The sequence below is a fragment of the Talpa occidentalis genome, unplaced genomic scaffold (genome assembly GCF_014898055.3).
Source record: "Talpa occidentalis isolate TD23 unplaced genomic scaffold, MPIMG_talOcc4v2.1 talOcc4.3, whole genome shotgun sequence".
In the NCBI taxonomy this organism is placed as follows: domain Eukaryota; kingdom Metazoa; phylum Chordata; class Mammalia; order Eulipotyphla; family Talpidae; genus Talpa; species Talpa occidentalis.
The window spans coordinates 28,293,839-28,307,490 of record NW_023603184.1 but is presented as its reverse complement, the minus strand read 5'-3'; the positions used below and the strand labels follow the sequence as shown (position 1 = coordinate 28,307,490).

The 13,652-nt window shown below is 49.2% G+C and overlaps 1 protein-coding gene across 10 annotated transcripts in view; it reads right to left on the bottom strand.

The window, feature by feature from the left end:
• The window catches only part of MICAL2 (microtubule associated monooxygenase, calponin and LIM domain containing 2), a 209,100-nt gene that overhangs the window by 52,556 nt on the left and 142,892 nt on the right, over positions 1-13,652 (bottom strand). For 8 of the 10 annotated variants that reach the window (XM_054699375.1, XM_037522672.2, XM_037522674.2 and 5 more), the window contains 2 exons: positions 8,760-8,943; positions 5,517-5,719 (listed from right to left, as the gene is read on the bottom strand). In XM_054699375.1, coding sequence (XP_054555350.1) covers positions 5,517-5,719; positions 8,760-8,943 — 387 coding nt within the window. Of the gene's footprint in view, positions 1-2,547; positions 3,321-5,516; positions 5,720-8,759; positions 8,944-13,652 lie in introns of those variants that run through there. The other 2 variants (XM_037522680.2, XM_037522675.2) reach the window with 2 other exon arrangements.

The following is a 13,652-nucleotide window of genomic DNA, read 5'->3' as shown; positions in this document are numbered from 1 at the left end:
CAGACTGCAACTTTCTATTCCCACAACACTCACCTCCAACTTCTGATCCATTCATCTATCGAACACGAATTGACAACCTTCTTTGGGACAGGCACTGCCTCTTTCAGAGAATGCCTCGAATGAAGCCCTTCATTCTAACTCCTCTGTCATTGGCACACATGTTTACATATTAAATCCTCACTTCTCCTCATCTGTAGTTTTTTGGAAACTGCAGCGTTCAGTGAAACGCGTCCTTGAATAACGTTCGTTATATCATTCAGGGCTGGCTGGGATTGTTTCCTTGTCAATGTTATAATGAAACGATGCTGAAGAAAGTGACATTACTTGAGGACCCGCTGCATGTGTACAGAACACACACGCCCTGTTCGCACATGCTTGTAAATGCACACGTGTGCTCCTTTCCACCACAGCAGTTCTTCCAAGCTGGTCACACGTCAGTATCCCACGTAACAGATAAAACTAGGGCTGCTCTGGAATGCGGAAGCTGCAAAAAGCTTGACCCTGTCACCCGCTTCTCCACCAAGCCCTTAAAGCCCTTTCGGAACCAGTTTTAACTGAATCTCTGGACAGCCCATCGCCATGACCCCACCTCTTGACCTGGCTCCAACGAACACATTTCCAGGATGCAGCACACCCATAGGGGAGACCCTCTATCTAGCTGGGCCTTGAGAAGTAGCTGAGCAAAATGAACAGTGTATGCACAAGAAAACAGCAATCATTGCCTTGTAGGGCATGAGAGTAGACAGCAGGACGCACATGTGCCCTGCCCCCATGCAGGGGTCTCAGATTCAGCCCAAGCTGAGGGGCCCGATGCTTCTGTCACAGCTGAGAGAATGGGGTGAATTTTCACATCGGTGGGACAAGGAGGCCTGGGGGGGTGGTGGGGAGAGAAAGCCCACAGGGATGAGTTGGGTGTGGGAGGAGGGGGTAGGAATGGTTGAATGCAGTCAGCCAGCCCAGCCTTCCCTCTCTCTGTGAAGAAGTACTGGATTCCACTCCCTGCAAGAGTCTTGCGGGCTGGGCATCAGCTGCGGCCCACCAGGCCCTGGAGTGGGTGTCCCTACTACCTGGAGGCTGCCTTTCCTCAGACAAGATCCCCGGCTCCCTCCCTTCCTTCTCCATTTGGAGATGCATTCCTCTTGTGGGTTCCCAGTCCTGCCAGCCTGCTCCCACTATCAATTCCATGGGCTTCAGGGCTCCTGTGTGGACAGGTGCAGGACACAGTGTCCCACCTCCCCGCGGCAGGCTACAAGGTACAGGCAGGCTTCAAGTACAGCTACAACTGCTGACCAAAGTTAATCTTATCACCTAACAGAGACATTTTTCCAGAACCACAGAGGAGTGCTTACAGGTCTAATTGCTTCTACTCAGCTTTTTTCTGGAATGGATCTTACTAGAAATGGCTAAAACACCGAAGAGATTGTCCATTGCTGTGCTTATAGGATGCACCTGCACAAATCTTTAGCACAACACGATCAGTAGGGTGGGGAATGATGATTTGAGCCAGGAATTTCGCACAGTGCAAAGCGGGACTGCTTGCTTTCTCTTAGCTCATATTTTATTTCCATTTGTTTCTTTCCTTTTACTTTAAGGAAACACTTTTGGAGATCTTAGGGCCTGACCCACTGGAGACGGGTCAGGGCTAAGTCTTGTGCCCTGTGGTGCTCATGATACCATTTATTGTTACAAACTATCATTGTCCTCCATAGGCCACTGGGTCATCTTACTATCAAATTATTGCCAGAAACAAATGGGATAAAGACCAATTTTTCTAAACCAGAATAATCTGGGGACAGATTGGCCCCCCTGCTCTGATTGGTTTATGTCCAAGAATTCAGTGCCCCCGATTGAATCACTCAGTTGCTCAGGTGTGTGTTTTATAACCATTGCACCCTGCAAGCCCTCAGCAGCTGCTCTTCCATGATCCCCACTGTGGATGACGCACCCTCCTATGTGGAAGCCCCTGGACACTGACACACAACGCAGACACCTGGCTCTGCCCTAGACCCACCAGATCTGAGTTCCTGAAGGTGGGGACCTATGTTTCAAGCAAGAAGCCTAATAATGAGTGGACTTGGTGTTTCGGGGAAGAATCTTCTGAGGTCCCGACAGCCTAGGGCTTACGTTCTCTCTCACACCACCCTTTGGGCATGCTCTATGTCAGAGAACTTTGTGGAGGTGATGTGTTCCTTGATGAACTTATGGAGTTCCAGAACTTTTTGCAAATTGTAGTAAAATGAATGCAACATAAACATGCCCATTTTGACCATTTTAAAGGTGTAGAGTTCAAGGGCATTACGTGCATTCGTGGTATTGTTCAATCCTCACCACCACTCACCTCTGGGCCTTCCTCCTCATCCCTCTGCACCCGTCCGTCCAACATGTCCTCCTACTCCCCTGTGCAGCGCCTGGAGCCACTACTCTGCTTTCTGCCTTTGTGAGTATGGCCACTCTAGAAAACTCATTTATTTGTCTTTTTGTGTCTGACTTATTTCGTTTCACACAATGACTTTAAGGATATCCATGTTCTAGCATGTAACAAAATTTCCTTCCTTTTATTTTAAGGACACATAATTATTGTTTATTTCATAATCACCAACTTAACTCTGCAATCCAGCTAGACTTGGAAGGGGATAAGGAAAATATAGAGCCCGAAGACGGGAGAGCACAGAGATTATAGGATATTTCGAGCAGATGGGAATACAGGGGTGCTCTCCTGAGCTACGGAAGGAATGTTCTGGTGGTTAAGATGAAACACAAGTCAAATTTATGAGATTTGCCCACAGTCAGCAATGGTGATCTGATCTTCTTGCTGGTTTTACCATTTTTGGACCCAAAGAGCTCCGTGGCTTCTACAGTAGTCATGCCCTCCTTCACCTTGCCGAAGACCACATGCGTGCATCCAACCACTCAGTCTTGCCAGTGCAGATGATAAAATGGAAGCAATTGTGTTGGGTCCATCATTCGCCATGGACAAGATGCAGCTCCTGCATGCTTCAGGGGGAAGTTCTTATCATTATCTTTCTCCCAGAGACAGACTGGCTGCCAGCACCATTATGGCGTGTGAGGACACCAACCTGGCACATAAATCCTGGAATAATTTTGTGAAAGCAGGCAACTCTGTGGCCATATCCTTCCTCCCCAGTTCTCAGAGTATGAAAGGTTTCTTCTGTCTTTCAAACTTTGTCTGCAAAGAGCTCCAGAGAGATGCGATCCGAGTGTTGGTTGTTGAACAGCAATATCAAAAAACAAGGTGGGGTTCACCAGGGCTGAGTGGCGCGGGAGGTCTGGCGGTACTGGCAGCTTCCAGAATTTCCTTCCTTTTAAAGGATGAATAATATTCCATAGTACGTATATACCACAACCTGTTATCTACCTGCCAGTTACCTGCTGATGGAAGTTTGGGTGATTTTCCCCTTTTAGTGATAGTGAATAGTGCTCTGTGACCATGCAGGCACCAACCAGGGGTCCTTTAGAAAATGCCCCGATGTTGTCCAACATTCCCTCTGCTCAGCTCTGAGCCATTTATCCAGGTGAGAACTGTGATTAACAAAACTCTATCCTATGTATGTGACGTCAACTTGACCTTATCCGGTAAAGTGATGAGCTCACCATAACCGGAAGCACCAATCTCAGCACTTTGACTGTACCAGAGATCTTAACCTCACAATGGGGTGTGCCTGGCCTTCACCAAAACCATGACAGATGAAGATGAAATAGACAGGTAATGGCTGAGAAGTCAGGCAGTCTATCCACGCCTCTGTCTATGCTATATTTAATTCTAGAACTTAGCTAAATGGTCATGAACAAATGCTTTGGTCACACAGCCCATTCTCTTGTCCCTGCCCCAACTCTGCTGGAGACCGCTGGCACTGACCCCTGCTATGCCCTCACCTGCCAGCCAGAATGCTGCATGAACCTGCCTCAAGAAAATCACAGCTGCATTTTCTATGGAACTGTTGTTCAAGACGAGATCTAATACTACTCAAAATACCCCCTATGTGACAGTAAAGCATATTTTCCATACAGTAAAGCATAAGGAACCACCATATTTTCCTCATGAACAGTGACAACAATAATTATGATTCCCTGTCCACTTCGGGTGCTAGAAAATCCACAATTAAGCTCATGGTCAACTAGAGTAACTGTTTAGGACTATGGTTTGCCTCATGGTGGCCACATCTCCTGAACCGGGTTTTGTTAGCCTCCATCTTGAGGCTTTGTTTTTCATGCATCTAGACATACAATTCTGTATTATGTCTCTCTTATAAGTTGCCTAAAATCCCCCTGGAAATTGAGGAGAGAGGAGAAATGGAGGAAAAATATGAGAGGTAGGCAAGATTAGTATCTGTAAAGAGGAAGCGGGAGCTGGAGCTTGGGAGATGGCTGGGCATACTTAGGCTAAGCAAAGACCAGACAAAGGCAGGCTAGGCCCAGGTGGCCCAGCACAGAACTCTACAGACTACTGCATTTATCAAACTTTTATGCTGGCACCACGATTGATACTTAACAAAAGTGTTGTGATAACAACATGCCCTTTTTAAAAAAAAAGGCTTACATGGTTGGCTAAGTCAAGAGTCCAGCATTCTGGCTCCAGCCCTGGTCTTCCTGTGAAATGTTCACAGGTGGAAATTCTGCTCTGGACCACCAGAGGGTGGTGCAGGACAAGCTGTGCCCGGGCTCTCACAGGGCTGCTGAGATTGCTGGATCCCATGGCAGCTGTTTCTGTGAGCCTGTTTCTTCCCACCCAGAAGTCACAGTTGCTGTTGACTAAATCAAAATACTCAACTCAGGCCATGTTTATTAAAAACAAGCTGAGTTGCAGACAACTCCTCTGGTGGGGAGGCTTACAGCTCCTTGCTACACTGCTTACCTGTGAGGAAAGACCTGAGGAGAACACTCCGTCTGTTTGCTCAGCTTGCTACTACTCACAGGGCATTATATGGGAAATGCTGCAGCAATTATAGGTTCCCAGTGCATTTATTATTGTGTAAGTAAAAGTTTTAGTGCCCCTCATGAGCCCAAGCATGGGGAATGGCTCAGGGCTGCCCCTTGGCCCTCTCCCCATCCCCCACCAAGCACCAAGCCTGTGTTGCCAACAGGGCATGTGATACAACAGCAGCTGAACCACCTCCCTCCCCTGCGGGCGATGGATGCCAGAGGGGCCAGAAGGAGAGACAAAGGAGCAGGAAGAGACTGACCTGACCGGAGGAAGATGGTGATGCATGCTGTTATCTCTGCCTCCCTGTGACACAACAGCCGGCCAGGCCTCTCTGCCACCTTCTCACTTGAGATTACAAAGCTTCTTATAGAGAAGATGGCCTGGATTCAGCCCCCTCATCCTTTCTTGTGCCCCTGTCCCTAAAAGTCCCAGCCCCACCACCTCTGGGCCTGAGGCTAGACATACTGTCACCTGATCCTCCAGTACGGAAAACTGGCCTTGGGGGTCTCTGCTCCATCCCCATGTCCCAGGATCAAGCAAACCAGGCTCCTGCCCAGGCAGGCTCTCTGCTCACCATGGACCGCTTTGGACTCCTCTGGGCACGATGGAGAGTCTGTCCTGGTGGGGGCCTCCCTCAGGGAGCTGTGCCGGGAGAACAGCCTCGGTTGGGGTGAGGGCTCCAGTGGTAGGGGCGAGGGCTCCAGCTGCCGGGGTCTCTCCTCACAGGGCTCTGCACTGGAGTCCTCACTGTCACCACAGATGGACTCTGTGTCAGAGCTGGAAGGAGGAAGGAGAGAGTGGGTGAGTGAGGGGCCCTGCAATCCTTTCCCAAACTGCATCCTGTCCATGGCTGCCTCCAGCAGACCATGGGACCCTGGGCAAGGGGAGTGATTTAGTGATTTGTTATGAGCTATACTGTTACTGTGCTCCCTCAAATTCATATCAATTCACAACCTTAGTATCTCAGAATCTGACTGCATTTAGAGATAGAGTCTTTGAAAAGGCAACTGAGTTACAATGAGGCTATTAAGGTAGCTTCTAATCCATTCAGACTGGGGCCCTTACAAGAATAAAATATCTGGACACAGACACAGAAGAGGATCACATGGACATGAAGATGGCTGCCTGCAAGCTGAAAAGAGGGACCTTGGGCAGATCCTTCCCTCCTGGTCCTCAGAAGGAATCAGCCCTGCTGAGACCTTGATCTGGGACTCTGCATCCAGAACTGTGAGAAAATAAATCCTGCTGTTGAAGATGGATAGTGAAACAAGAGGATAGTCTGTGGTACTTATGGAAACCCTCACAAATGGGCTCAGGGAGAGACGGAGCAGAACAGGAAGAAGAGGCCCAGAGGATGCATGCTGGCGTAGCCTGGGAAGGCTGGACTGTACACCTTCACCCATTTCTGAGCTTGACTCAGGTGCTCAGGAGTAAAATGGCTCCTCACTCAGGTTCTGATCCTAAAGCTTCTCAGTATAGCCTTCCTCCCTGGGAATGCATGGGGAATAGGAAAGAGCACCTAGGAGGGCAAGAGGTTAGTATTTAACCTGGGCCTCAAGTGGGCAGCAGGAATTCAAGGGCAGGGAAGAGGCAGCAGGTGTGTCAGGCAGTGAAGAAACATGAGCAAACCCCTGGTGGGAAAGCACAAACCTGTCTGGGGTGATGTTTTTACACACACACACACACACACACACACACACACACACCTCCCCCCCTGCTGCTCTCTATATAAACCCAGCATGCTTCTTCCCATTGGGTTGCTGCCCCTCATTCCTCTGTGCCCTTCAGTGGACTCTGCCCGGGAGAATGCCCAAGACTGGCTGGCCATGGCATCCCAGGAGTGGCCACCTATTATGCCCAGGGGAGAGCATGGCTTCCCTCCTTCCATGGGCTTGCTAACTGCTTCTCTGCCAGCCCACAGAATGTTCAAATGCCCTGGGGCTCTTGTTTGGGGCTTCCTCCCTTATTTTCTCTATTCTTGCCCCACACTACTATTCAAAAAGAACTCTTGATTTTCTCTACAAACCAGTATCTTCCCTGAAGTCTTCTTCATTGCAAGCAACTCTAAAAGTGACTCTAGCCCCTCAAGTTAAAATCTGGGAGTGGCCCTTGAATTCTCTCTCCCTTACTTTCAGCCCATTGGCAGATTCATCTCCACTGCTCACAGCTCTGATCCAAGCCTCTCATCTCCTACCTGAGCCACAGGCTCCCCCTGGGCTCCCCACCTCCACTCCCACCCACCTGTCCCATCCATTATCCACACCAAGGCTGCTCTTTGAACATTCTAAATGGGATATTACTGTCTGGCTTAAAAATTCTCTAATGACACTGAGTTATGGCTAGAATAAAATGAAAACTCCTCTCTGCATCTTACTAAGCTGACTCCTGCCTTACTTTCTGGCACAATATCTTCTTCCCTCATTGAATGCCAGCCACATTGTCCTTCTGTTACCTCTGAGACATCAAGCTCACCAGCACCCAGAGGGCTGGATTTCCCTTTTCCCAGTTGTCACATGGCTGTCTCTTCTTGTCGATCAATTCTCAGCTTAATGTCACCTTCTCAGGGAGGCTGGGGTATACTGTTTGCAAAGAATGGTCCTAATAGTCTTATGGGTCCACAGTCCTCTGCAGTGGGATTTTGTGGTGCCCTCACAGAAGGTGGGCTATGTTCCCTGTCACTGGGCTGGTCTCATGACTTGCTGTGACTATTTGGATATGTAGGGAATAGCCCTTTGCAGCCAAGACCTCAAAAGACATCACACAATTTCACTTTCTCTGAGGATCACAGGCCCCTAGGAATAAGCACAGGCTGCCTGTCGGAGGATGAAAACCCACAGCCCAACACCCTTGGCATGACTTGCTGGGAGCTAGCAGGATCTAGAAGCAGCCCCTGCTGACAGAGCACACAGTCACCTGAACCAGAAGAGCTGCCCTGCTGAGCCCAGCTCATACCTCGGCGCACAGGATCCCATGTGGAAGTGGGGGCTGTTCCCTAACTTTTGCAGTGGTTTGTTGCTCTGCATGTCTGTGGGAATTGAGAGCAGGTGCAGGGCCCTTTCTTCAGTAGCTGACCAGTCACTCTCTGTCATGCACCCTATTTATTTCTCTTCCTGTTAGCTCTTTACTGGTTTATGGGCCATCTACTCAAATTGTTTCTTTTCTTTTTTTGAAGTATCATTATTTTATATCCTTGTTAGTGTTTCGATAGTACATGACTCCCCCCCTCAGGTTTAAGCCCTGTGCAAGCAAGGCCTTTGTCCTGTGTTAGTCACTGCCATGTCCTTAGACTACCTAATGGGCACACGGTACTTGCTGTGGATTGACCTGAAGGAAATCAGTGTGTGTGGAGGCGACACGGAGTCTGCCCTCCTGGTGGGTGCTCCACATGCTCCTCACACTGGTGGTGGGGACGACACTCTGAGAAACACTCCTTGAGGGCACCAGACTTCACAGTTTCACATCCTTGCCTCTAGCCTAACTTTCCCACAGTCATATATTTCATCTTACTATGACAGCTGACACCTCTTGAGAGCCTTTCCAGCAGCTTCCATGACAATGACCTTCTGGGAACAAGACAGTGGGGCCAGCGACTTTCCACCCTTTGAGAAGACAGCAGGTTGAATACTTAGAGGACATTTTGTGCTGGACATTGTTCTACATGTTAATTCTTTGATCCTGTGTGATGGGCACTGGGATTGTCCCCATTTTACAAATGAGGAAGTGAATGCAGAGAGAAGTTGCAGTGCAAGCAGGTACACGAAGACCAGATCCTGAATGCTGCCCCCATGCCCCAACCCCATCCTGCAGCTGCACATACCTGCTGTTGTCACTGGTGACCAGGACACACACAGCCAGCACATCCTGCCCGACCATGTCCTCCCCAGGGCCGATCCTCACTGATGTCCACTCAGAGGGCAGAGGGGAGGTGACTCCACCATCTACATCATCAGGCTCTGGCTCAGAGATGCTCTTGGGCTTCTTAGGGGAGGTCGGCTGATCTGCTGAGAGGAGAAGAGGGACTAGAAGAGATGGTGGGAAGGAGTGGGTCCTGCAGGGCACTTGCTCCCCCTCCAGAGGCTTTGGTAGGATGCTGGCAGGGGCAGGGCGGCAGGCCAGGGGTCTTCTCAGACACGCCAAGACTGGCCATCTCGTGCTCTGCACTACAGCTGGATTCCCACTTATCCCACCAGATGTCCTGCATTGAGAACACACCTCTTGTGTGTAGAGCAGAGCATACCCATCACCCATTTAATCCCAAAGCAGGGCATGACGTGTTCAGAGTGTCTCCTGTCAGCCTCTGAACTTCTCTTGTCAAAAATCACAACGTCCAACATGTTGCTAAGTCCAGCGGAAACTCAGTTCTCCTCTTACTTGACATACCAGCAGCATTTGACCCAGCTGATCACCTCCATCTAGAAAGAGCCCCCTCTCAACTTTCAGGACAGCAGAGCCCAGCTCCCTGCTCCTCACTGGCGGATCCTCCTCTTGTTTCCTTCACCAATTCTGACCCCAGGACACCAGTCCTGACCCCAGGACACAGGGAGGTCCAGGGCTTAGACTCTGAACCTCTTCTCTCTCATCTACATTCATACTCGCATGACCTCCCCAGGGCTCAGGGCTTTAAGCCATGGCCCTCAAAAATAATGTCTCCCACATTTACTGCTCCAGTCTGGGCATTGCCCTGAATCTAGATTTACAGGGCTCCTGGCTCACTGGGCATCTCACTGGTCAGTGGCCACTAGATACATCAAACTCATGCTTCATCTCCGTCTCTCCCCGGCCCTGATGCATCCACAGACCTCCCCATTCTGACAAAAGGCAACTGTGGCCTCCAGGTCAAACCCTGTAGTGGCATCCTTGGCTTGTCTAGTTCTTTCTCTTTTCATGCAGAGCCAATTATGTTGGCGCTGCCTTCAAAATACATCAGGAATCCTGACACCTCTCCCCACCTTCTCTCCCACCCTAGCCCCAGCCACCATCACCTCTTGCTGTCCCTCCTGCCATGCCCCGCTCCCAGCACCTCCTCTCCCTCCTTCCCTGGCTGTTCTAGCTCAGCCATCTGCTCTTCTGCCCACCCCTAGAGGCTGATTCTTCAACCGTCTGTGTGGGAACTCTTACCTTTTCACCCCACACATTCTTTCTGGGAGATGGTATCTCCTCCCTGACTATATTTACCATCTGTGAAGATAACTCAAGAACATTTGATTTTTTTGTGTCAAAGGCCTCACATTTTAAAATATTGCACAGGTCCGATAACACAGTTCTACGTGCACAGCAGGCAGTCAGCAGGCCACCAGTCTGCAGCCTCTGAGGTATGGGAGGCCAGCCTGGGGGTACATACACACTCGCATCTCCATGGGAGGGGGCCGCAGACAGGAGTTATAACTGGCTCTGGGCTACTGAGGAGAATAGTGTGATAGTAGCAGCTTAGTTTTATTGAATCCTCTTACCAAGAAGTGTTCAAATGTCTAACATATATTAATGCTATTTAACCTTCACAACCTTGTGGGAAAAGTATTATTATTCCCATTTTGCTGCTGAGAAAACTGGACCACAGAGAGGTTAAGGCACCAGCATTTAGTCGTATGTTTCGTCAGAGGAAGGAGACCAGGCCGCATGTCTGTAAATAGAATAGAACCACCAATGGATGCCGGCATATGGGAATTTGGGCTGGAATGTCCCGAGATCGTCACTCCCTCCCCTAACAGAGTTGGACTTTGTCCTGTGACCTTGTAGTCCTTCCTGCTAGAATGGAGGGAGGGGTATGCTTCCCTGCCCAACTGACCTGCTTTGGCCAGTGGGAATTAGTGGACAGGACATGAGGGATAGCTTTCCATGGCCTTGCTGTTTGGCATGTCCCCCCACATTCCTGCTAGTTTGCTGTGAGAAGAGTTTGTCCCAGAAAGCTGCTCTCCTTCAGCCTAGGTCCCCAACTGTGGGCACCTGGGACAGATCTGAAGCTCACCCATGGCCTGGAGCCCAGCCCAGCCAATCCCATGGGGGTCTAGTCCACCCTTGGGCCTGCAGCCTGAGGCAGAGGCAACCAGCGAACCTGCACACTCATGAGCAGTACGTGCTGTAAGACAATGGGGTTTGGGAGGCTTGTTCCGTAGAATCACTGGAGAAGCAACCAGCTCTGTACTGCTTCTGAGCATGGGTGTGTGTGCCTGAGAGCAGTGAGCAGATACCTGTGTAGACAACTGATGCTGTATGTACTGACTGGTCCAGGAGACTGGATGAATCAGCCTTGGTCTCTGCCTCAATCTCTTTCTGTCCCACAGGGCAGATAAGACATGTTCGAAATATCTACATTATGAGGGGACCACTAAAAGACCAAGATAAGATCTGACTTCCATTCAGCAAATGTTTTGGGTCAAAGGCACCTTCTTAACCAGGCTTGAGAATGAATAGGATTTGAGCAGAGAAAGGCGAGGGGCATTGGGGGGTGGGGGTGGGGGCTCTGGAAAACAACAGCAGTGGGAAAGCACTGCCATCTGCATGGGAACAGAGGTGGCTGGAGAGCAGGGGGTAGTAAAAGAAACCCACTTGGAATGACTGTACTGACATCCTACAAAAGGGCCTTGTAGGCAAGGTGTAAAGAGTGGATTTCCCTCCAGGAACAAGCACGGAAGGGCTGGAAGCTGGGGCCTGATATCATCAGGTGGAAAGTGGTTGGAGGACTCATGAGGAGGGGAGAGGGAGACAGCAGCTGTGATGACCTGGAGGAGCCCTGACAGACGAGCACATAAGGAGAAGAGCAAAGGGCAGGAGTCAGGGCAGCCGGGCAGGAAGGCTCAGCTGCAGGCAGTGAAGGGACTGCACTAGCTTCAGTGACACAGACCCTGGGCCCAACTCTACAGGGCCCAGCCCTCAAGGAACACCCCAGGGGTCTGCTTTTCTTCTCCTTCCAGAGAGTTTTGACCTTGCCAGCAGAGGTGAGGTTGGAACAGAATTAGGGCTCTGGCTGGCTCCCTGGGCAAGTGGAGTGGGAATACAAGGCTGACTGAGGGTCCCTCAGTACCACAGGGACAGGGCCAGCATCTCTTACAGCAGAACCCAGACACTGGTGCAGGAGCTGGGAGGGATATGGGGGGGCTAGAAGGGGTGACTACATGTAAAAGAAGCTGGAGCTTCCTATACCCCCCAAACATATACTAAAAGCCCCAAAGGGACATTTCCTTCATTCCTTCTGCCTCAGGCCCACACCACAGGCCATATCTGAGTCTCTGGGGGATCAGTGCCACCTCTGGAGAAAATTTCTCCACTCAAGCTTCCACTTCCAGACACATCTTTATTTCCCTAAGGACCCATAGCCATAAACACACACCAGCAATAGTCACGGAAGCTAATGTAAATGCAATAACAAAATCAACACTGACTCACTGATGAGTGGTCAGGTGCTACATCCATCACCTCTAACCACCTGAGAGGACAGGCTACCATTGCTACTGCCCAAGTAGAAGCTGTGACCATGGAATCCTGAAAGGTGCAACCTCGCACATTGAGATTCTGAGAGATCAAAATCCCTAACGTAAAAAATTTCAAAATCACAACCAGGAAAATCGAAATCTCACCTGTTGAAACCTTGAAACCTAAAAGGCAGAAGTGAAAACACGTTGAAAAATACAAGAAATCTCCTCCACCAAATTATTCAATTGTGCATTACTTCTGCCCTTTCACACATAGCTCACTTTCAGAAAACACCTGCCAGAGAATAAAAGGAGTTCAGCAAGCTCAGTGACCTTCTGACCAAAGGCCCTTATTGATACAGAGGTTACTCCAGTGTTATTAACACATTAAATGGCGAACTATTGGCTAGGGATTTGGCTGTTGAAGGAGAATGACTTCTTATATTCTGCTAAACCTTAAAGAATGTGCACAGCCCTCATTTTGGATAATGGCTGGACCTTTCAAAACTATCCCCTCTGGGCCTACCTGGTGGCGCAGCGGTTGAACACTGGGTTGCAAAGCTGCCCGCGGCCTCTGCAGCGCCGGTTCGATCCCCGGCTGCTCCCCGGCCATCAGAGGAGGGTCCCACATGGCGCGCAGACCTCTCCTGCCGCCCGCTGCTCCCCTCAGCAGTGTACTTCGGGCCTTCTGCCTGCTCTGCTCCCAGCTCTGGCTCTGGTGAATTCTCTCACCCTCCCGCGCTTCTGACTGTACCCAGTGCTTGTATAAATAAATAAATAAATCTTTAAAAAAAAACAAAAAACTATCCCCTCTGTTTTTTTTTATCAAATATATAAAATTCATGCCCCTGTTGGATTAACAAATTCTAAAACTTATCTTCCCATTTATGTATTAATGACCAGAATAGGGAAAGCATTTTATAAATGATTATTTGTAAGTCTGGTGGACATGGCTGAAGAAAATGGATTTAACTGAATTCCCAAGTCATAAAGACATAAGGAATTAGAATTAGGTGAGATCAAGGCTTCTGAAAGTGAATTTCAAGATATTTCCAATGAAGTTTGGCTTTTCCATTGAGCACAATGCATTTGATGGAAAATTAAGATGAGTGGATTTGTCATGCAATAGAGCAAAGATGAAAACTTCAGTTTAAAGATGTGTCATTTGTTTGTATTAGCATTCCTCTTGACTGATGAAATTCTAGAGGTTTATTATGAAAAATGCCACATTTACCTGAAGCCTCATTTATCTGAAGAAAAAAATCCAGCAGATTGATTGATTTGAAAATAATGATGTGCAT